The sequence below is a fragment of the Nomia melanderi genome, chromosome 1, assembly GCF_051020985.1.
Source record: "Nomia melanderi isolate GNS246 chromosome 1, iyNomMela1, whole genome shotgun sequence".
Taxonomy (NCBI): Eukaryota; Metazoa; Arthropoda; class Insecta; order Hymenoptera; family Halictidae; genus Nomia; species Nomia melanderi.
Window position 1 is genome coordinate 13,100,027 of NC_134999.1, and position 25,607 is coordinate 13,125,633.

Below are 25,607 nucleotides of genomic sequence, written 5' to 3' on the forward strand. Positions count from 1 at the left end.
GACCCGTGTCTATGAACTATGCAAATCTAAAGAACTATGCAATGTTAAACGCTTTTTTAATGCCAGTGAATCTAACAATTCCTTGATATCGAAATACGATTGAAAATAAAGTAGAATGCACTTGGTTAGCCGTGGATTTTATTTTGCTGAGATCTGATTTTTTGCGAGACCTATATTTCCCCTGGATTAAACTTATTACCCACTTTTTTAGCAGGTTCGTATCAGCATTTTTTTGTTATACAGAGTTGTTTCACGTGGCTGCTTATCAATATTTTTAAAAATTCAGTCTCTCGCGTGAATTCATCCACATATGTTCGTTTTCCAAGAGAAGCATTAGTTTTATCTTAATATTTTGGTAAAATAAATGTGTTTTCGTGAATTTCGAGGGAATGTTGCTGGTTCTATTTTCTAAATGATCATAATTTGAATTGGGAATTACAAAAAAAGACGAAGACAAGGACAGTTTGTTGGAACTGATTGGACTTCATTTAAATCTTCAATTACGGAAATTACCAAGTGTATTAACAGGAGTGAGCACATTTTTATATTGCATTACGCTAAGCTTACCACACGTTTAATGTGCGGTGAACGAGGTACTTGAAATCCCCAAAAGGATAGAATTTATGGGTCTACACACATTAAAATGGCTGACTCGCTGCCAAACGCGCAATCGAATATGCGGTGCGCAACTAATAGCGTTGGAATTTCCAATTTCGGAAGAATATATTAGATCCATGATATTGTTACTGTGTTCTGAGAAACAATCAATTGTATGTATAAAAGATCGTGTCATAGTTCGTTTAGATTACTGTTCTATAATATTTAACAAATTATTCCAGAAATAATCAAAAAATTTCGAAACTACATAATTTTTGTTATACTCCCTTGAAATGATTTAACAGTCATTTAATATGAGCATCGCCGTAAATACAATAAACTCCAAATCAATATTTTCAGCGATCTGAAAGAAATTCTTTCAAAACCAGATCGACGATAATTCAATGCTTAATTGAATTACTGCAGAAAAATAAGATAATCAATAGTAGAAATATTGAATTCAATTAGAATAAAAAGAACTCGTTATTGTCTATTATTTCCATTTGCAATTCGATTTCAATTGAAATATTTTTTATTTAATAGCTGTATAAGCGTACGTGCCTATTTTTCCAATTCGATAAAAATTGAAGAACGAGTGGCTTGTATGGCCGTGGTTTACTCAAAATAAATCTAGAAATCAATTTAATCGACGATTTCATTTCGGGAATTTCAACGAAACAAACGTCGCCGAGGAACGTCATCTACAACAAGAGGTGAATTATACGTCACGCGCACGAACATTTGCGAACGAGTCCCTGTGAACCGAATCGAAAACAAGCGTGGAAAGGTTTACCGCCGATGCCCTAGAAATTGGATAACCCCCGATTGTTATTCCATCCAATTTGATGGTCTGATAACGAACAATGTGTGCCGATGCGCTGTGCAACGCGTCTATAAAATGCGAGTGTGTTGATTCAAGTAAATTTATCCTCAAGGTCGGAAAACGTATAACCACTGCAAACAAACTGTTCGTATTTACAAAGCGGCGTGGAACTAACAACGAACTGGGTCAAGCATCTGTTTAAAACAGCGATTTTAATGAAGACATTACGTCTACAGTGGAATTATTTGCGTAAAGTAAGCGGTGTCTTCGATAACACGCTGTACCCCGCAAATTTCAATAATCCCGGGAATATATCGTAAACGCGTGATATTTAAAAGAAAATTATCTGTACGAATCAATTGTTTCACTTCCTTCAACGGTTATATGATATCTAGACAGATAACTATTTAATGACAGTGTCTAATACTTTATGTTCTTCAATGCAGTGATTATGAACATTTATTATGATAATGAATAGTATATTACTCTCATCGGTAAATAGAATTTTCATCGGTTTACGTATTCAAGTGTTAAAGACATTTTCAGTGAGAGAATTTCCGTACGTTCTTAACAAATAAATAATTAATAAATGAAAATAAGATATAAAACACATTGTGCTCTTTTCGTCTTGTTAAGAACGTGAAAATTTAATACTTTTAGCAAGCAAATTAATAAACTTAGGGAGGCAGAAAATATGGGCTTGATTAATCTTGCTGTTCATGTGCGAAGACTTCTTTCATGCTTTTTTTGTTCGCCTGGCCGGTGTACTTCGTTTTTTTATTAACTGCTTCTGTAATTTCAATTGTATTCGTTATACTAATGAATGAAACATTGAATATGTTACCTGTGTTTCATTTATACTGAATAAATGAATATACTTACAAAGGAAAGTTTTACATACTTTAATATAGATTGTTGTTTTTTCACGTTTTCGTTTAATATACATGTTTTGTACATCGAAAGTTACAAAAACAAGCGTTTAAATAATTTTTCGGACTCCCGTCTACGCTCTGGTTGCGTCATTACATCATACGGGGAAGTTACGAAGTTTTAATTCGCTTGACGCGGCTGAAACGTTAAACAAGTTGGTATCCGATAATCGAACAGCGGCGAACACAAACTGCGATGAAAACGTTATCACTTATATTATACGTTGCACGTACATCTTCTATCCGGTGGTTAAAACAATAAAAAGAATCTGTTTGCTTGAATGCAACGACGATCAGTGACAACCTAAAGTGAATTGCATTTCTCATTCTCACGTCGTGCTATCCGACAAAATGGAAATGCATCCGATCGAAATCATTCTTTACCTGTATTGCATTTTTTCCACTGATATTACATCGCAATCGATGCGTGCGGATTATTGACAAAACTGGAAAAATAACAAATGCAACAAACAAATAACAGTTTTGACCAGAATCGGGAGTTGATTGTTATTCGAATAATCCGATTTTTGTTTGTTCTTTTTTTTTAACCTGCGATAAAAGTCAACGCACACGATTACATGAATTCCAGATGAACGAATAAATATTCAAATCATTTATTTTTCAATTACATTACTCAAACAATATTGGCAATACTGAAGGAACTGGCGAATGAAGTAAGGGATATGTTTAAATAATCGGTTCAGTGAAAGTTCAGCATTCAGTCCCAGCTATTAATATGAGTGAAAAATGACATTTTCACCTTTATTTGTTTCAAACAAAATATAAATTTAGCTTTTTCTGTTGCACCCTTATATATTGTGTGTACTGTTTAAACATTCATATTGATCGACAGAAGTGAATATAATTTTCTAAGTAATATTTCAATAAAAATGTTTATTTTCCTATGGAAATGTAACTTGAAAGGTTCATATTAATTTAATCATTTACTGAATAGAATGATCAGCCACTAATAAATTGATTAAAACCTGCAACATTTTAAGCTAAAATATCTTGCAAAAACCACGTGTATTCCAAACGTCATTTACTTTTTTCGAATATAAAATACTTACATTCTGTTTTTCTATTATCGATCGTTAACACGTTGACTGCCACGCAAATTTTTAGCGTATAATATTACTCGCTCCTTCACAGTAAAGACAAATGATATTCGAATTACTATATTAGAATTAATTATTAGCATTTTCTAATATTTAACATTTATATAAAACATTAATATACAATAATATTCGTCACAATATTAGGCACCACAGTTCTTGTGTTACACAATTATCTAACTACTTACTAAATCTTTTCATTCAACGTTGATTTATTATGACAACTGTTTTCAAGAAATTTTTAAGGTCATCGGTGACCATATCAAATTCTTTTCTTCTTCTAATGAATAACTCACCAGTTAACTGCATTAGACGACTATAAGCGTCGTCTTGAAATCAAAATGACACTAATTTCTTCAACGATCATTTCATTCATTTGTTCAGATAAACATGTAATTCTTCTTCGTCCCGCTTTAGTTTTTCGTTAGAATATATTATAGGTATATTTCGCCTACGTTTCACGAATATACACATCATTATTTCATTTATTGCGAGTATTATCAGAGATTTTTCAAATGAAATCCCACAGTTCACAGGTTACGGATATAGTAGTTTTATCAAGCATTCTCGTGAAAGAGATCATGGGACAAGGGGTTAAAGGGACGCTTGAAGAATCACATTGGATCCGAGGAGAATGATCGCTTGCATACAACCCTAGCGGGTTTCATTGTCATTTCCAGACATTGCTGTTGAATTTTATGGCCGTACAACGGTAGCATTTGACATATCGGTCGGTGCTCATCCTTTATTCGTGGAGCAGGAGATGAATCTACCGGAACCGATAGTTCGGAACTACTGATCGTTCACTTACGTCAAAGTTCACGGAGTATATAATCAAATTTCAATCGTGAGCTATTACGAAATTTATAATTAATTAGAAGCAAACACTGACTCGCGATCCATTGCTATTCCAAAGCAATTGCCGGGGCTTATCGTGTCGCATTTAGAAAACAATTACGTAATTTATAGGACTTTGAGGTAGTAATCAAGCTTTGCTTAATGAATTTTCCGCGTAGCACTGGGAATGCCCTCCAATTAAACGGAAAAAGGCGAAATTGACAAACTCCCGCCGCTACGAGATAATTTATAGATTTTGGTTATTCAGAATCCTAATTTACGTCGTTACACCAAAATAATTTTCTTCGCAGAACTTCATGAAATTTTGTAATTAGGCGATCCACTTCTCAAATGTATAAATATTGAATTTAAATATTTACAGTGACTCACGAAAGTATTTGAGCACTTACCATGACATACTTTATTAATTATAATAAGTATATTATACAACTTTTACCGAAATATTATAAACATTGTAAGGATGTATGACTCTCTAGATTATATAGGTAAAGTTTGAAGAAAATCGAAAGATATATACAATAGTTATGAATTATTTCTTATAAACATAAAGATTGCCAAAGCCACAAATTTATAATTATTTCATTCCATTCTTCTCGATGATTTTCTTCTTAATGAATCATTTTAAGCGTTCATACAGAAGTAATGAATTTTCCAAGAAACAGATGAAAGATAGTTCGTCAAAGACTTTAAGTCGCAGATTATTAGTTAATTAAACGCTCGATCCGCAAGAAAATGTTATCTAACATTTATCACGCGATTGAGACGGATGAGATCTCCTGCGTCTTCGGAGACAGAGAGAAATGGTGGAAGAAAGGTTCTATTTTTCTTGAAACTTCCGAAAACAAAAGTATTAGAGACCATTACTCAAGGCAGAGAATTAATATGCTATAATATTGTAATAGTATAAAAATGCAGCGGTTGTTGCGGCAACGTCTACCCAAAGGAAATGTCACGATCAATCATAACGAGGAAGCGCATTTAGTTCCACGAATTGAAAAAAGTTCTGTGCGATAAAAACGATTAATTACAGATAGCGTCCTTCTAAAAATGAATTCTACTATTTCCAAGTGAAATACGGCTAGTCCAGTTCGTTTCGTTCGTCGAATTCGAACTTTTAAATGTTCTTGCCTTTTACCATTTTTCTATTTAAAAAAAAACATTTTTTAATAAACAAATTATATGTTGGATTCCATTAATTTATCTGATTAAAAATGGGTACAAAACGTTTCCTTTAATTTTAGGAAAACTGTAAAGCTGTAATCATCAATACATCGATGCATACACACAGGAATACAATCATCGAAAAACAAATCAGACTAATTCTTAATATTCATGCTTACACTTACACCTACGTAAAACAGCATTTCCAACGGTATCGCATGCTTGGATCTAAGGAAAAACCAAATATTTGGAATTCAAAAGGCAAATATCTACACCGACGTTCGAAATTGTGGGATGACTTCCAATATTTACAACTCACGAAAGAAAATAAACTGCAAAGCGATACGATTTGCTGTTAATTACTTTCGATGAGTTTATTACAAATTGTTTTTCTACTGGACCTCTTTACTTCTACTTCATTTTAACAGACAGTAGTATTTAATTGTTTTGTTTCAATGATTTATACATCTCAACCAGTGTTATATACTATAGAATTTTTCCATTTGGAACGTTGCATCGTAAGAGACACTACGCTCTATATCTTCATCGGATAATTAGCTTCAGCAATATTCTCGTTAAGAAGAAAGTGAATTGTTTCAACGGAAACGAGGTAGAACGCTCTAAAGCGATAACTTCAAATAACTGCATATCAATAATAGTATTCTTCTCTATAGCAACATATGCTAATTTAAAATCCGTTCACATTTTTCCAATAAAAAACTCAAATTCCTATCACCCACAGCGATTTCAAACATTCCATCGTTAATGTACACCGAGAAGAGTTTACCACACTCACTCGACGTTCGTAATATCAATTAGAAATCAATACCCGGTCTATTCCGTAGGATTTAAACGTGCCAATATTCGACTAATTGTTAGAGGATATTGTTCTCGTAATAATCTCGGACGAATTCGCGTTAATTTCCCCTCACAAACTTTTCCAACCCCTTCGTATTTAAAAACGACGGCCTAGAATTTCCAACGATATCGCTAAAGATCAATCGAAACAATTCTGTTCGAAGTAAATCGAATCTAAAAGCCTACATATATGTATTCATATATCAATTGAAGTTAATTAAAGATTCACGTTCAGCCTGGTGAAACAATTCAATTGGAATTTCTATAATGAATTGAAAATAATCTATAATGAATCGTACAAATTTCACAATTGAAATATTAATTGCGAAATTGTATAACGTCGTCTAACAGCCATCTACTAAGTGACACTCTACTTCTACTCGAAACATGTGTAACAAGACCGCGACATGACTACAGCGGACGAAATGGAAAATAGTAAATGGCAAGATCCGATCTCAGCGGCACTAAAATCATTAACCGTCTCAACGTCCTGATTTATACACTCCATTAAACGACCCCGAGCCGATGTTCCGGACATGTGGTTTCCTGTTGTTTTCATTGTAGCACGGCCGAGGTTCATTCGAACGTCTGATAAATCTACTCCCGCCGGATTCGTTGTTATAGGAATGCCCGTCTCCCACCGTGCACAGCAGCGAAACGGCAAAACACTCGCCCCTCTCTCCCATTGTCAAAAAAAGAAAAAAAAAGGTAAATATTCAAAACGAGCAGCGTCAACGTCACACTTATCAAAGCGTCGCTAAAGAAACAAAAAAGGAACGAACAAAAACAGGCGAAACAGAAACAGCGAAACGCTGAAATAAAGACAGAAAGACAGACAGGCAGACAGACAGACAGACAGAAAAGGAAGAAAAACAAAATTCACTCGCGCTCCGGCGGCCCGATTAAAAAGCACTCGTGAAATTAATTAGCCGTTAACTCGAGAGCCGCGACAAACGGCACACGAAATGGAAATTCGCTTAAGCGACTTTCAACATTCCCAGCCGCCTCGATCAAACACTCGATCGATTGAAACGTACGCGACTCCTCCGACACCGTTCGTGAAGCATGAGAATTGATCCTAAGATCAAAACGATCAGACACCTTCGAGTTCGACATTAAAAGGAAAGGAACAGCGAGTAACATGAAAGTAACGAGAAGCGATCAAGGAATCGTTTGATATCGGGCCGGCAAAACGTGGGCTCGTTCGTCGACGGCAGAGAGTAAAAGCCAACGTATACTTTGTGGAATATTTACTATTTTCCATCGCGACGGATTGGTCCGTCGGTACGAATTCCGGAGGAGGGGGGATACGATTTCCGGCGGAGGTCCAGGACACCTCGGTCACGGGCCACACTACAGGCGGAATGTAGGAAAGAGCGAGCAGCTACTATGAAATATGGAGGTTTCTTTCGTCGTGAACGTACGCTGATCGTACAGGATGCCGACGTTGCTGCTGACGTTGGCGGTGTCCTATCGTTCGGGAGGGTAACCTAAGGAAAGCTGCTCGTTTCTTTTTTTTCCTTTCGTTCCTTTTATCTATCCTTCTATCCCCGTTCGTCCGTGTTTCTCCCCTCGTTTCCCTCTACGTTATCCACTTTCGCTTGCGCCAGCTCGGACTCCGTCACTCTGAACGCACTGTCTATCTCCCCCTTTCAGCGGCCGGTCCGGTCCGTTCGTTGCCCGTCACTGGAACGCGGGGAACAACATAGCGGTGGGTCTCGTCTCATTCGCGAAAACCGTTCCCCGACGAGAAGCGGAAAACCGACGGAAAAAGGGTGGGACGACGGACGCGACACCGGTACCACGGGGTGGACTGAAGTCCCTACGAGTGCCGATCAGACTCTTATAGCCCGGCGTTGGAGCGCAAGCGCCCGTCGAACCCCGCCGCCTAGGGATGGGCCGGCACATTTCGAAAAGAGGTGTTGATCCTCTCTCCTCTCGACCGATCGACTTTTCATCGCGGGATGAGCCACGAAGACGGCCCTCGATAATCTAGCGAACCCGGACGACGCGGCGCGACCCGACGTGACGCTTTTCTCATATTTTCCCATCGGCCAGCCGCGAATAACTGGCAGGACCCACGCACGCGTTTCCTTGGGATAGAGCTTCCGGGAATATTGCGCGACGGGGATAGGCGCTCTTCTATATCGTCGGGCGTCATTGTGGACAGTCGGGGATGCGGATGATATTCTTGATAAGGGAAGGGTGGCTGGGTGTTTTGTAAGATTGTGTTTGAGTTTTTGGTGATTTGCGATGGAATTAATTGTTGATAGTGGGACTAATGAGTTGTATCTCTTTTCTGAAAATTTAATAGTATTTCTAGCGAAGTTGTGAAAAAACAGACTTTTGATACTTTAATTTAAAACCACTTTCGCAGTTTAATCTTTTTTTCTGTAATGGATTTTGGACATTTTCTATAGTTAATTTTATAATCGTTATTGGAAAAGTTGAAGAGTTAATTCAGAATGTACTGTGTGGATGATATTCTTGATAGGGTGAAGGTTGGCTGGGGTTTTGGTAAGATTGCGTTCGAGGTTTTAGTGATTTGCGATGGAATTAATTGTTGATAGGACTAATGAGGAGTTGTATCTCTTTCTTGAAAATTTAATAGTATTTCTAGCGAAGGTGTCGAAAGATACCTTTTTATATTTTAACTTAAAATTATTTTCCCAGTTTAGTCGTATATTCTGAATTGACTTTTCGACTTTTCTAATAACGATTAGAAAATGAACTATAGGAAATGTCAGAAATTCAATTGGGAGAAAATAATTTTAAGTTAAAGTAGAAATAGTGTTAAAGATCAATATGAGTTTTCGTAATGTATGTAAATGCAAATATGTATATACTAAATTTATTTTCGGAATAAGGAACAATGAAGAATTTGATAATGAAATTTTATTCAATATACTTTTTAAGAAACAATAAAAAATCTTGAAGAAAAGTAACGTATACTATAATAATAATAATAATATGTTGAGCGAATAATAATAACAACAGGTTACTGATAAACATATCGTAAAGTCGAATTTTCCATTCAGATAACATACAGAAGTCATAAATCCATATCGCAAAGTCCTAGAAAATATACAATGCACATAACTTTCTGTACGTATAAAATGACGCGAACTATGTCGGTAGTAACTATAGCTATAGATTTTAAAATGTCGTAAAACTGTGTCAGTGGTTGTGAATGTGTTAATAATCTATCCGTGGAAAATACAAAAATTTAGGTTATGAGCTGAACACGCGTTACAGAAATACATGAATACGAATTATTATTCGGAAATATTTATTTGAATAGGATAAGTAAAATATCTATTTTCTACATTAACCAGTTCAAAAGTTTTGCAACGTTTTTTCTGTTACATTCTCTAAGATGTTTATATTACATACACGAAGTGATTAAATAACATTATTATTATATCAATCCACATTTTATTTACTCTGTTAAATTTAATCGATTATTTGTAAATGGAGTAAAATCATGAAAAGGAATCATCGCTCCCTTACTGATATTCCATTTGTTTACCAATATTAGTATGATAATGAGTGTGCTCAGTAGCGTCATGAAATGTAAACAGTTTGGAACTAATCAACCACTGTCCTAATATAGACGTTTAGTTCATATCAAATATTTATCAGTATTATTAGACTGCGGAAGATAATGCAAATTGAAATTTTTACAAACAGACCTCATGATCTCATGTTTCCAACTCATTTATATTTTGTAATAACTAAATCCAAGAAACTCGTGTTAATGAAATGAACCTAAGAAAAACATCATCGTCTTTATCAAAATCTTTTTAAGTTTAACTAGTATACGAAATGAAACTTATGAAACATCTGAAAGCTTTATCTTTATTTCGAATATTGAAATTTATAAATTTATAATTATACATACAATTTCATTAAGATCCAAGTTTCATCATAATTTTCGCACAATTATTAAAATATTGAATACTATTTCATGAATGTTTCTTTTTTATAAATTATCCATTAAATTTTAGTACCATTATATTAAAATAAATATACCGCAAGTTTGTGTTCCATTGTAATACGAATTCACCAGTGTAGATTGTTTCTCGACGAATCCAATTGTTTACAAACTAAACGTTCCTTGTAAGAGAGAATGTTGAAAGGAACCGCGTTCAGTGCTGCTGTAGACGAGCAGTGGTAGTAATAGCCCCTCAACGGCTGTCGGAGGCCAAAACTCAAGTATAGGTAACCTTACTGATGAATCTATCAGCAGGACAACATCCCCTTTCCTTTTCGCTTCTTCTTTTCCAGTATTCTTCTCACGTTTCTCAACTGCCCCGCTGCTACAGCATTAATACCACTTGCATTTCTAAATAATTTACACTGTAAAGAAAGAATGGCAATATAATAGTTCATGCAATAACATAAAACTGATTACAGTCTAACAATGGCACGATCTAAATATAAATTACTTGTTGAATAATATTACTAACAAATAACTTGTATATTAGTAATTACATATAGTCGTATATTATAATTGTTAATCCTTATGTATTATAAATATTACATCTTAGAAAATACAATTTCATACTCTGTTTATGACATCGAAGACATTGACAGTAAAAATGGTAATAATAGTCAAATAAAATGCTATACTACCGTTTTAATTTGATATCAGGGTACTCAGATCAGTGCCACCGCCCGTAAGAACGTTAAGATGCTATCAAAACGCAGTAAACGTTGGCTGACGGAGATTTAAACATAGCTAGATCGAATGGATCAAGATTGAATCGAACGAAAAGGGGTATGTGATTTCTTGAGTCCTTTACTTCCTTTTTATTATTACGAGATATTATCATCTAGAGGTCAAAGGATACTCTTCTCCTTGTTTTTTCTAATTGAGAAGTTATTTGAAAGATTTTTGGTAAAATTTATTCATATAAAATTTTGAAACTTTCTGTTGTTTGCCCATTTTAAAGTAACTTCTCAATTATGTACACTTTGGTAATCATAAATACTCGTTCTATAGTTTTGGAGTTATGAAACATGAGAATATGTTTCTGAAATGTTTACGTTTGCTGAAACATGCGACAAATTCTGTAGAAAGGAAATTCTAACGGGGAATGTTCTATACTGCCAGGCAGACTTTTCAAAGAGCCTTTGACGAATTGTTGCACGCGGAGTGCTAAATGCGTTGGTATCTCCTTTTGGAATCTAACGATTAACAATATGCAGAATACAGTGAACAGTGAAATCTTCTGTCATATCAATTAGTAATTAATTATTAAAGCAATTATTAATTAATCGTACCAATATTTGTTTGTAGTACAATTCACCTAAATAAGGAAAGTGTTGATCAAATAATTGAGTGTTTCATCGTAGAAATAACATTTTATTACATTTTTATATCAATTATACTAATTTTTTTCAAAATAATCAGGTTAAATTGTTTAGTTTGTTCTTTTATTAGCTTTAATAACTTTTTTACGTTATTGACAAAATTAATCCTTAAATCATTCTACATTGTTAAGGTTAAAGTATTAATACTATTCACAGAAACAATTTTACAATAGCCTAGAAACACGATGTCAATTATGTTATTGAAATATACTTTTCTTCCAGCCACAATTTTCAAGATGTAAACTTAATGTAATCATTAAGAACTATATTAAAATTCTGATGAATAATAAATGTATTATTCTCTGAGGGAAGTAAGTTGATACATATATCTAATGAAACTGTCTCATACGAATCTTCGTTTCTAAGAAAATCGGTTTTGAAAGTTTGTCTGACACGCATGCATTATATACCATCTGAAAGAAGTGGAAGTGGAAAGCCATAGATAGACACGCTAGCCAGTTGCCAAACAGAAACACTGTAACGGTATAGAAGTAAAAGAAAAAAAAGCAGTTTAAAGCGAGATAACATATTAAAACTTCGGAATACCAACATCAAAGAACGTTGTTGCGTGTATTTCACTTATTTTTCATGTAAAACTGTTGCTCGAATAGTTCTATCGTAATTTTAGAAACAGCTTGCATACTTACGTAGGTATATACCTGACCGTTATAGCATGTACTGGAGATGACATACAATGCAACAACGGTTGTGCAGTAACAGGACCTTGTCTCGTGATTAGTCTCTGTTTTCACTGGCGGACGTTTTATAATTCTGTGGATTATAATGTTAATCCTGAATTCCACAGGTAGGTTGTTCCGTCCCAGAATATACAAGAAGTCTCGTAACTGGCAGTTCAGCTGGAAATAATGTAAATAATATGCATGAAGAAATAAGTCGAGGAGATAGAATAACATTTTCTCATTTGAGACCTCGTTCTAATAAAAACGAAGCTCGAATGTCTGCCTAGCAAATAGTGTACTTAGGTGACTTCTGATTAAATATGATTAATATAATCGACATTTTAGAGAAAGTGACGGATGTACAGTAAAATCCTTTTCTTTTAACAGTGTCTCTGTAAAATTCAAATTTCAAATTGTTTTATCAACAAGTAATCAGTTACAGATAAGTTTGATATATTTTCAGACAGGGATTTGGTAAAAAGGGAACTTCAAATGAAATTATTTAAACATAATATTAATGTTTAATATAATTAATTGGATTCGTATTAAAATAAAGTAGTAAATATTCTATGTAGTCTTAATTTGTAATTTCTATTCTATGTTTATTAACATTTGATATTATATTGGTTGTTTGATATTGAATATAATTAATATTATACATAATTAACATTAATGTACTGATTACTATTGTATAATACAGTGTTCTATGGCTTGATTTATTTATTTTTCGAGTTTTATAAATTATAAAACACCTTGTAGGATGATATTCTTTAAAATATTCATAAGCAGATTCATTACAGAGACGATGTGAACTCCCAATTCTCAGGATCATTTCAAACAAGCGGCGTACCGGATGTTGACAAATTAGCTGTGGAATTGGGACCTGGAAGATAATTTCTCACGCCACACGTTTAAGCAAACACATGCTCATTCAACGACTTGGTTCCTAAACCTCAGTAGCAATTTCCGTGTCATAAATCTCAAGATACAACAGTCATCAATGGATCCACTGCTTCTAGATGTTATTTTTAAGTATGAAAATGACACGATAAAAGCGAAGTTGATACATATGTAAAATATATTAGTAATTTTATTTACAGGTTTTACTCAATTATTACTGCTTTCATAATTAAATTTATAACAGATGAGACTTTGAAAGGTTCGACGATAGAAATTATACAATATTATATGAATGTACCATAACGAATATATTTTTCGAAATGAAATAAACTATAATTCGAAACGGTTAATTCAGTAATAATAGATTGAACATTTGAAATGTAAAACATGTAAAAGATTGATTCAAGTAAACTGTTTCTTCGGAGATCAAATAGTATGTGCAGATAAATTATAAAAAGACGTTCGAATGAAACTAAATAATCTCTTTGATGTACCTTCCTTCTAGATTTATGTGGATTACATTGTATCTTAATTTTAAAAAGGTAATTAGTTGCTATTATTTTGTCCTTATCTATTCATTCAGTTAATTGATACTTAATACATCTAGGAAACTGTAAAAGTGTCAATTGAGTTCCATGAATTTACTAGAAGTCATCATGAACATAAAAAAGTTCCAAAAAATGAGTCACCCTGCGAAAGGGATGATAATATAAAACTAAGAACAGGATGGAAATTAAACTTCGAAATCCCAGCAAAAAGTTGTCATCTGGCTGCGGGAAAATTTAAAGAAAATAAAGATGAATCGTAAAGCTGGGATCCAGAAAGTTCCATCGAAGTACGAAAATGAAATTGGGGAAAAAAGTTAGCCATGAAACAGCTAGCGGTGCTTTAAAGAAATATGGATACAATTTCAAAGTCGCCGGAAAGAAGCCGTACGCTTCATCGGCGAAGCAAACATTTGCAGATGAATACGCGAAATAGATGAATAAATTTTAGAAAACCAAACGGAAAGCTTCAGTAACAAAAACGCGTGCACTGAAATCGCGGTGTATTAAAAGATTGACCGATGAATTTTCATCACGCCAAAAAAATGATACACTCCATACATCGAACGCTTTCATTAGTTCCATAAAAACAGCTAAAAGATAGCGTGTTATAAAAATCAATTTTATTCCGGCCTGTCCTGTGTTGAAAACTACATGATTGTAAAATATTTTTAAAACCGTGGAATAGAAATGTTACAGAGCGAATGAACGTACAAAAATGTAAAAAATGATTTGTTAGCCTATGTGCATAATTGTAACAATTTTTCTATTATAGTTAGAAATTATAGTAAACTATAACAGTAAATTTATCACATAGAATTGACACGAATAGCAAGTTTCCGAAGTACACTATCATTTGGAATTCTTAATGTCCCACGAAATATTGCAGCTACTGCAACTGCAACACTTTTACGACCTTCATTAACGTTACAAGCGTGACGTATATATCCTTATAGTACTTTTAAACACTCTACTTTAACTAGAACACAAACAGAAGTTCTACCAGTAGAATTTCCTAAAAGACATCTCCCTGATCGTAAGGACTCGATGGTACTAAAAACAAACTTTTTTTGTTCGGAAACTGTTAACTAAAGAACCTTAGTTACTTCGTATTTTATAACTCTAAATCGATCCCTTCCACGCGCATTATATTACTATAGTAAAACAACATTATTACTAAATCTGTTGCTTTTTCACACAAAATCTAGTCCAACATTGATCTTGTGCAACTATAATCACCACATCTCACTTTACAAGCGCTAAGTATAGCTGCACTGCATAAAGTATGAAACTCTTTAGTTAACCATCCATTATACTATGAAATAAATCTACACATAAAAATCTTTGTTAAATATGTTTCTCATATCTTTGTCTAGTAAATGTTTAAAGTTATATAAAATTCTAAGGTTACATAGTTTAGGAACTACGAGATAGAAGTATACTGTTGGAAAGTGGTGAGTGTTACTAGAAACATTAATTTATTTATAACATTCGCTTACTACACAGCTGTTTAGCGGTTCACACTGCTTTGTATCATTGAACGTATCATTATTTTTAATGATAATGCTAATGGAACTTATGATACCAGATGCTTCCCTTTTCGAGACGCCCTAGCTTCTGCAAACACTGTTTGTTGAGGTAGATTCAATCTAATATCGTTCATAGTGTAAGGGACACTCAGTTTTTCCTGGTCTACCGGTGAAAAGAGGTCGGCCATGTGGCACACACTGGTCCGAAACCGTAAAAACGCAAACTAAATTCAAATTTTCGATCCGGATGGAAATCCATGGAACTTTATGTGTTGATTCTTGTATCTAGAGATTAAATTGTGACATGTATATAATAGACACGTGTACATAACATACGTTGCCACAAGTTCTCTAAAATTTATCATGAAAACGCTTCGTAAACGAAAAAACACGTCTGTTTCAAAACGAACATGTTAATGATTTTGTGACAGAATATTTTTCAACTATAAACATGAATTTTCGAGTGAAAGAAATAATTAGTTGAAGAGAACAGATTCTTATATTCGAACATATGAATTGGACACCATGTTTTATGTATTATTTATCTATTAACGATTTGTATACTGAAGGATTGCAATTCAATAGCAGCCTCCAGTTAATCTTCTTCAGTATTAGCCCTTATGTGATGACACTTCGAGTTGGCTGGCAATATAGCAGACAGCCGAATTGAGATACGGATAACAAAGTCTTCAAGCTCGCTACTAATGATCCTGCAAGCGACAGACCGCTTTTCCGCTGTGACAAGCAATTTCGACGGATTTTTTACCGTACAAAAGGTATCGCTTCCCGAACCACTTGTACAGATATCAAAAAGTTATTCCGTTTGTTCGAAATTTAAAAGAAAACGCTATAAAAGGGGATTCGAGCGTTCAGAAGTTAACTGCAGAACTATTAGCTCAACGCTTTAATTTGTGATCTTGAGGTATAAGATGGTAAGCTGGATGAGCTTTAACTTTTGACGACATCATGTGCCGTCATAGGTATCGCGGCAGCTTTAGGAACGGTACTGTTGGATGGGTTCAGATATTCCATATCAGTTGAGAAAACTCCCAAGAGCAAAATTCCTTGCTGCCAGGAGATTCAAGCGAGTCTTCCAATACCTTACTCGAATGAACATTGAAAGGGGACTCATAGTGTAAATACAGTAACCTTTTAAACGCGTGAAATGCGACCGCCGAAATTTTGACAGAAAATCATGTCTGAATGTAAAATAAACGTATACATGTGAAAATAATTAGAAATACCTGTGAAAAATAAATAAACTTGAATGAAGACATTTTTGGTCAAAATAAATTCGAAATAACACTCTTGCCAACAGTAGTTTCATGTACCGTGTACCGCATTTTCTGTTGATGTTTTCCTTTCTTATACGTATATGTCATCCATATTGAAAATACGAAAAAGTGTGTGGCCAGATGACGGGGTCGAAAGTGCTCTTAAATCAAACTGGAAATGCGAAATATAATTCGATAGTTCGCTAAAAATAAGTATTCTGTATCAATCTTCAACAAAATAAGGGATTTTAGAACTTGATTCTTTTAATGCAGAAATTCATGAATGCTATTGTAGTTAACAGGATATGTAGCTATAGGAATGATTGAATATAGAGTTCTCCAAAGTTATTTTCATTCATATTCTGTGGATCGAAACGGTTATAAAATGTTTTTAAGATATTACCAAATAAAATTCGATAATTTTTATTTTAATAAAAGCGTAAATGTACAATTAATACAGAATGATAAATAGTTTATTAGAAGCTCAAAGCATATCCAAAATATTACCAACTGCTCTGCAGTGAACTTTGTACCGACCAGGCTTTAAAGATAGGGTAGGTACATCAGAATTTAACGCGCATGGTACAGTGAAATTGATTTTTTATTTTTTAGACGTTTTTTTCAAAAGAAATTGTAAATATTCGGGAGTAATAATTATAGCGAGATATCGTTACTAATACAAATAATATTGCTTCAACTACGATTTGAAAAAAAAGAGTTAAAACATTCTTTAATATACGTGAAAATATTTACGAGTTAAAACTTGGTGGAAAATTAATGTCCTGTTAATAGATATATCGCTATTTTATTTACAAATGACTTTACATCCCACATTCGTTCGTATTCTTTTACCTTGGTTTATCTTTCCAAATTTTTAATATTAAATATATTCTATGCATTCGAATGTTCACTAGCAATATACAAAAACTTAAATAAATTACTATTAAGTATAATGTATGGACTCTTTATCAATATAACCCCGAGAAAACACAAACTTATTATTAACCAAATGAAATTTAATTGTGTGCATAGAAATGGCCGATAAAAACAAATTATCTTAATAATACACGTTAAACTATTGTTACAAAATGCAAAATATTATTTCTAAATATCATTCAATTAAAAAGGTGCACTTTAATAAATAATGTTAACATAAATACTAAAACAGGATTATAAACAAAATTTCATTACTATGTATAAATTTATATATACTTGTTTGTATACTTACATTTGAATTTTTATTATTATATAATATATTCTTTATATGAATTTTTCGCATTATATAAATTTTATATTTACTTAATTATTTAATATTTATTTTATTATAAAATTTCTATACAACATTAGATGTCGTCTCAGTATCATAAGATTGCGCCACTGTACAAACGTGCAGATACGAGCTCTATCTACAGTTTGGTTAAACTGTTGTTAACTGCTATGTCTCACAAAAAACGCGTCGCTGACCGCGAAGTGTGAAATGCATTTATTTATAAGTGATCGGGAGTGCCGTGGAAGTTTTATTTTATGTGTGTTGCGATATTTAAGATAACAATGAGCTGGGAAATCAGCTGTGCAGATATGTGTCGTGCATGCATGAAGGTCGATGGTGTTCTTCTTCCTATGTATGATGACGACACAATCAGTCAAAAAAATTTGCCCGACAAACTTGCCGAACTGGCATCAATACAGGTTAGTAAGAATGTATTATTTTCATTCTGTATATTCATTTCATGACTGAATCAATATTTTTCTGTTACGATTACACATGTATTGTGTGTCATGCAGATACAACATAACCTCAAACTAATTTTCTCATATACATTAAACGCTCCTTTCATGTTTTTAAGTATGATAATGTAGTGTTCTTTTACAAACATTTATATCTGTTTATGTTCAAATTGTTTTATCTAACACACATTTATAACAGATTTTTAAATTGTCAACAATTGGGATAATGATAAGTAAAGGAATATAGAGATATTCATGCCCTAGATTAATCAATGAAACAAGTATAATAATTATCTATGAACAGATAAGATTTGTTTAGACAGTATAATTACTGCTCAAATGTAGTTTTTAATTAAATAATTTTTAAAACATTTTAAGTACTTTTAATAGTAAGATTTCATGAGTTTTAAAGATATACACTTTATTCTTATAGTAATCAATATTATATTTTATATTTTTTATTCTTCATACTTCAACCAATTGACATACATTTTGTTTATAGATCGACAGGTTTGATGGTCTACCAAATATGTTATGTGCAAAATGTGCTTATCGCACGGATGCATTTTATGACTTTAAGCTGCAAGTTCAAGCCACAGAAAAGAAGCTTCGTAAAATGTTTGAAACACAGATACGTTGGGCCATAAAGGTAAAGAGCAAAAACACTTTTATTTTAAATATATAGACTATAAGATTATATAAATAATAATATACATGTTATTCTATGACTAATAATTCTCTGTCAATTATTTTGTTCTACGCATTTATTATATAAGATTTTTCAGTTATTTCTGTTCCGTGTTCACATAGCTATATAATAACTTTGTACATATAATACATCTTCCAATTATGTTTGTTTTAGTATTTTTTTAAATATAATATGTATATAACACATACTTCTACATATACTCATACTATAGTACATTAAATAATAAGCTTATGCCAGTCCAAGAATAATAAAATGCTTTGGACTTAAAAATACTTTTCTTATGTAAGAAACAAATGTTACTTAATAGTGATAACATTGTATGTATTGTATGCTCTTCCTTTGTTCCTATACTTTTAACATTCTTTCATAGCAAAGGCCCACTTGATTTCAGAACAGTTTATTTTTATGTTCTTATTATAATAAATTAATTACTTATTATTGGTGTATTATTGAATTCATAATGAATCATATGTTGTTACAATTTAATCATTTTTTGGTAAATACAACATTAATTTTTGTAATCAGCATATTTTTTATTACACATATATTTGTCATCACAACTTTTTTTATGAAAAATTTTAAAAATTATATCTATATCATTTTGTCGATTTGTATTATAAAATATGCTGTAAAAATTCAGCTAAAGATTAAATACCTTATGAATGGCACGAATTGACAAATATTATATTGATCTCAATCTTTTAAATAATCTCGAAGAAATTTTATTTTAACTATTATAAAAAATTCAAGTTATCGATCCCGATGACGCTTTTACAGTCAGTTCCATATCAGTTCTATCTCGGCACAAATCAATAATGTGTTGATCGCTAACATATTCATTTGCTACTTTCAAACTTTCTCGTAGCTTGTTTACTAAAATATTATTATATTTTAAACCAATAATTAACATATACTTATAATGTCTAACAGTTTCAACGCCTGTAGAATTTATGCAAAAAAACTATTTAAACAACACTTCGGACCGGTATATTTATGTATGATATAGAATCGATTCAGAAAATAAACTACTATACAGAGTCTAGTCATCCGAGTAGATCTTTACCTCAAAATTTCACGAACTGTCCCATTCCTCATTAGGGCCACTAAGGCTAAGTAAAGCTACGCTTTTCAAGAAGTTGTCTCTGTAATCCCTGATCGTTCGAGCGTTCGCCAGTGATGAGCATTCAAGCTATACTAGCGCACTGGGACCTATTCTAGAAATGTTCATACATTTCGAACCGCTAGTTCGAACTTCTGCAAGTATTGATTGTAGTTTCAAGTTGGATAGCAACCTCTAAAGTGTTTAGGCGGTTGGTTTGTACCTCCAGTTAAAAATATGAATGGCTAAAGATAATAAACGAACCGAATAAATTGCGTCGCTGTTTTGTGATCATAAGGGATTTTGTTTTTGGGTTTTTTTGGCTGAACAGATTATAGGAATCAATCAATGGAATAGTAAACAAAGTTTCAAGCAGCTTGCTGTCTCAGAGACTTTGGTATGCAAGTTTAAGCATTCGAATCGATTCGAAGGTTTAAACCAATTCAACCTTTAAGCTCCTTGAAGTGAATCCTGCTTTGGATTCGAACATCAAGCTACTCGGATTGGATCTTGTCGTTTAAGTTCAAACCGTTCGAATTTTTGCGATCCGAAGTGAATACATCGAAGTAACACTCGACTAATTTGATGTAATTGATAGAAACTAATTCTTATTAAAATGTTTGTCATATGTTCGTTTTGTTAGCTAACATTCGTAATGAAGAAGTGAAAAAAGCATCTAAATTGAGGATAAGAAATATATTTAGTTAAATATATCGGAAACTACTAGAATTATAAATTGTACTACATTAGAATTAATTTATTAAAGTAAAACTTTCTAATAAGAAATCCAGCTCTGTAAGAAAATTTTAGAACATTTTGTTTGTGTAAATAAATGTTATACAAAAGTATAAATAAAAATATTTTTTCTTGACAATTTTTCTGCAATGTCTGTAGTTTTCAAATTTACAGAAAATTCTGCGAAAAATGTGTTTTTACAAATGCTATCCTTAAACACAATGACCATTACTTTTTTTACACCCTATACATTGCGTGCGTAATATACTTTACGTGCCGTTCTAACTGACGTATCTTTTACTACAAGGACTTCTTGAAAACGATAAAGATATCAGCTTGTAATAGATAGTTGAAACTGTAAATTGTATGGAAGACTACATGAATCTTCTGTAAAAAATCTAAAACGACTTAATTAAACAACAATTTCCTGCATTTCTTCCCTCTCCTTGTTCTCATCCTTCTATTTATCCTTCCGACCTACATTAAAACGCACATACGCATAAACAATATTACTTATATTCGGCATATATTACCTTTCAGGAAGAGATAATGGTCAACGATGTCGACCAAGACTGTGAAGAGCAAGCAAACGAGTTGCCGGAAGTGAAATTCCTAGACAACAAACCGAACATCAAATGCATCAACGACGCAGTCAATTCGGAGCAATTTCTGGGCGATGAAATAAATATCACCAATAAAGGAGATCACGTGCTGGAAATCGACATGTCTCAGTTGGTGGACGATGCCGGCGAATTCAACAAAGCTGACTTGTCCGAACTAAGAAGTATTCTGATATCAAAACTGCCGGAACCAGAAACTGACCAAGAGAAGCAGATAAAGAGTGAGATACCGAACGAAATTTCAAAAATCCTAGAGTCCCAGCATTTAGACTACACGATAATGTACATACCGGAAGAAGACGTTTCCTTGGAGCACATGCATCCGGAGAACGTTCTTTCCTGCGAAGCAGAGAGTACCATTAAACTAGAAGACGAAAAGAAACTTCTCTCCGGTGACTGCGACGAAGTTTCGAACGATTCACCGGACAACGAAGAATTCCTGAATCCCGTCTACATCGAGGACATGCAAGTCAGCAAAAGGAGCCACGGAAGGCAGCCTTGGGAGTCCCCTATCCTAGAGAAAACTCCTAGACAAAAAGTAAACGGTAGAAGCAAGCAGAAAGTCTCGCTAGAATCAAAACCGCAGGCGGAGAGCGACGACTCGGACTCTGACTATTTCGTTGATCCCAAAGACAATATACTGGGTAGCTTAAACGACACGATCACCAGAATAAAAGAGATCAAGCTCGAGGACAACACGATACAGTACCAGTGTACCTTATGTTTACAGAACTACGACAAGCTAACCGGAGTGTTGTTGCACACTATAGACAACCACGTACCGAGCAGCGGGCCATTCTTCTGCGTGGTTTGCGAGAAAGACTGCGAGAGTCACAGAGAGCTGCGTGCGCACGTGAAGACGCACACGGGCCAGTTCCCGTACACTTGTTTCATATGCAACAAGGCATACACAATGAAGAGGTACCTAAAGAGGCACATGGTGTGTCACACGGACTTCCCAAGACACAGGTGTCCTAAGTGCGGGCTACGGTTTATGGTCAAGTCCGAGTTAGAGTCACACATTTCCACGCACATTCGCGGAGCGCCTTATGCTTGCAGCCAGTGCCCCAGGTTGTTCAACCACAAGGGGAACTATAAGCGACATCTGATCAGTCACTTAGACCCGCAAGGTCTCCATCTACCCAAGTACCCTTGCAAGGTCTGCGGCAAAAGATTCCTGAACAATCGCACTCTGGAGACCCACATGCGCGTTCACACCGGCGAAAAGCCGTTCAAGTGTGACGTATGCGGCCGGTCGTTCTCACAGCAAGGGAATCTGCTGAACCACGTCAGAATCCACTCGAACCCGCGCAGTTACACTTGCGAAGTCTGCGGGAAGAGGTTTAATCAGAGAGCCACCTTGAGGGATCATAGTCTTCTTCACACCGGGGAGAAACCGTACGTCTGTAACGTTTGCGGGATTGCTTTCACCTTCAGCGCAGCGTTGAGACGTCACATGTGGACCCACACCGGTGGCAAACCATTCGGCTGTGAAATCTGCGACGCTCGTTTCGTCGGGAAGTACGACTTGAGGAGGCACATGAGGATACACACGGACAGGCCCAGGACGAAACGGAGGAAAAATACGAGTAAATCGAACGACGCCGAGGAGAAGGACAAGGAAGAGAGCATCGCTATCTCTGAGCACCCGGATACGGAGACAGTCCTCATCGAACAGGTCCTCTTGACCCAGGACGTGACGCAAGTCGTCAGGCAGCAAGAGTCCGAGAAGGAAAACGTCGACGCTTTGTTTAATCTAATACAGTACGGTTAATGTTATTCATGCTGGTATCTTTGATCGTATGCACACAAGCACTGGCTTTTATTTATAAACGCTTTCCCTTTTTTTACAATCACGTCAATTAAATTGAAACGAACGAGAGATTGTAACGGGACACCGTTCACCGTCTTAGGGAGCGCCACAGTTGACGCGTCTTCGATTGTTAGGTCGCGAAACGAGTGTATACGGTTCGAGGAGTGATCGGAGAAGATCCGGCAGTGACTAATTAGCGAGACATGTAAACTACTTAGGCAAAACTTCGTGAGTTTCAGAGATGTTAGGAAGTAAAAGACACGCGTACTTGTTTTTAATTTAGAGTCGGTCCACACGCCTGATGAATATGGATACTCATCCGGATCTTGGAGAATGTCTCCAGTTATATTCTCCACTCGAGGATCTTTGCAGATTTGTTGTTTCTTTGGGCGTAGGGGTGAGAGCATTTGGATTTGTTAGAAGATTCGTCTAGCTGATCATAGAAGGACTTTTTAAGGACTTTTGAGAAAATATTGATTCGACGCAATCTAGTGGAACTGAGTGCAACTTCAGTGGTATTGAACGTATCACGAAATAGTATAGACACAAAAGTGTTGTTTTTCGTTCACAGTGGAAGACTGTGATACATAGGTAATTCTGGTGAATGATAATATGGAAAAATTGTTTCGGAATTGTTTACGATGTTCGGAAATAAAGAAGAGTACATTCATCCCCCGCTAAATCAATTTTAACTTGAGTCAAACGAATATATGTAAAACAACGAGTCGTTGGATTTTTTATCTTTTTTTATGACTATCTAGAACCTTGCTACGCGTCTACTGTTGACAGTGAAATAATATATATATATATAGGTTATTTAGCAAGAAGTAGAAGAAATTCGAGATCGTTTTTCTTGATAGTACCATTCGAGAATCGTAAACAAATGAATACTGAAATCGAAACTTTTTACTCTTGATTTTCATTTTATGTTGTCACAAAGAATCATCCCTTACATTTTCTCCTATGGTTTGAAACACATATAAATATGGATAATTTTAGTTAGATTTACAATCATTTTATTGCACTTATTTTTAAAAATACCTTAAACTTTTATTAAAGTACCATAAGTATTGAAATTTTGATATTACATTACATGGTTGAGTATTTGAGTTCATTTTGAGACTTCAACGAAGTTAAAGATACTCTTGCAATTTGATAAGACTTTTCTGTATAAGAACAAGCGCGAGATACTGTTTTTAAGTGCATAGACAATGGACGCGTAGCTAAAGTAGAACGAAACGATGATATTTCGGTAAAATATACTTTCCTAAAGGTCTTAAATGACCAAATATTCGAACATCTACTTTAACCCCTTGGCGTATTATTTGCTTTCGCGACTGAGTTCATATAGCATTTTACTATCGACAATTTGAAAGAAATGCAACGAAATTTTCTGTTCTAATTTAAGTGGAAATATCATTTGAAGATAATACATTGATAATAGGAAAATAGTTGTTTGCTTTTATCCGTGAAAAATGAACAACATTCAGTTTTGTTAAATTGATCCAGAAATCTTCATCGCGAGTTTCACTCGTCATTGTATGGCAAGGGGTTAATCACTATATATAATTTCCTTTTTGCTCTATTTGAACATCTGATATACAAATTCTCCACGAAGCGTAGTAATTTCAGCATAGCTTGCGTTAAGAGTTTACACGCGAGAAAACGCGCGATGGCTTTGTGCAAGTAACATATCTTCATCTGCAACGAGATGAAAATTTATTAATGACTTTGTATGCGTGCCTTTGATTCTTAATTTGAAATGAAATGAAGATGTCTTACGGAAATTGTAAAGGCGAAATTTATAGATATTTTTTTTAGTCAAATAAAATATATTAATTCCAGTCTTTTCTTTTCATTCACAATTCTTTTGCGATGCCGTGTAATCGTTGATTAGACGAATGCAATGATTCCAAACACGTTTTCAATTGTACAGTACCTGAAGTTTGTAAGTTTCATATATCTTGTTTTTTACGACTTTACAAGAACTTGAACTGTCGGTTTATGGATAAATTTTGTCGCGATATTTCTGTGCAGCACACTGTGTAGGCAGAAGTCATTTATGGAATGAATGGAAGGAAGGATGTTTAGAAATGGTTAAATAATTGAAAAGACAAAATGAAATGGTGAATTAAAATCATAATGAATATTATTTATATTATGTAATATTTATTAGTATTATACACTTGTAGCATAAAGTATATAAATTATAATGCAAAAGTATATAACTTAATACTTGTCACGCAATTCAGTGAAAC

The 25,607-nt window shown here is 34.1% G+C and overlaps 2 protein-coding genes and 1 long non-coding RNA gene across 3 annotated transcripts in view; 1 reads left to right on the forward strand and 2 right to left on the reverse strand.

The window, feature by feature from the left end:
* Positions 1 to 8,144, reverse strand: part of LOC116427654 (metabotropic glutamate receptor 8) — a 94,980-nt gene extending 86,836 nt beyond the window's left edge. The window contains exon 1 of the mRNA XM_076370775.1: positions 7,596 to 8,144. The gene's annotated coding sequence lies outside the window, so the exon portion shown is untranslated. The remainder of the gene's footprint in view (positions 1 to 7,595) is intronic.
* A 2,128-nt stretch (positions 8,145 to 10,272) lies between these two features.
* On the reverse strand, positions 10,273 to 20,280 carry LOC116427649 (uncharacterized). Its single transcript, XR_004235133.2, has 3 exons — positions 20,146 to 20,280; positions 12,365 to 12,574; positions 10,273 to 10,700 (listed from the first exon to the last, which is right to left on the reverse strand). It is a non-coding gene; the product is annotated as an uncharacterized LOC116427649 (long non-coding RNA).
* Positions 18,025 to 25,600, forward strand: LOC116427648 (uncharacterized). Its single transcript, XM_031978230.2, has 3 exons — positions 18,025 to 18,334; positions 18,876 to 19,022; positions 21,457 to 25,600. The coding sequence occupies exons 1-3, from the start codon at positions 18,170 to 18,172 to the stop codon at positions 23,308 to 23,310; spliced, it is 2,166 nt and encodes a 721-aa protein (XP_031834090.1). The 5' UTR covers positions 18,025 to 18,169; the 3' UTR covers positions 23,311 to 25,600.
* Positions 25,601 to 25,607: the final 7 nt, after the last annotated feature.

Bases quoted from the DNA above. Each gene is read 5' to 3' on its own strand.
- LOC116427648 (XM_031978230.2), top strand. From the start codon at position 18,170: ATGTGTGTTGCGATATTTAAGATAACAATGAGCTGGGAAATCAGCTGT. The intron at 18,335-18,875 runs GTTAGTAAGAAT...TTTTGTTTATAG, and splicing joins CCGAACTGGCATCAATACAG to ATCGACAGGTTTGATGGTCT. The intron at 19,023-21,456 runs GTAAAGAGCAAA...ATTACCTTTCAG, and splicing joins AGATACGTTGGGCCATAAAG to GAAGAGATAATGGTCAACGA.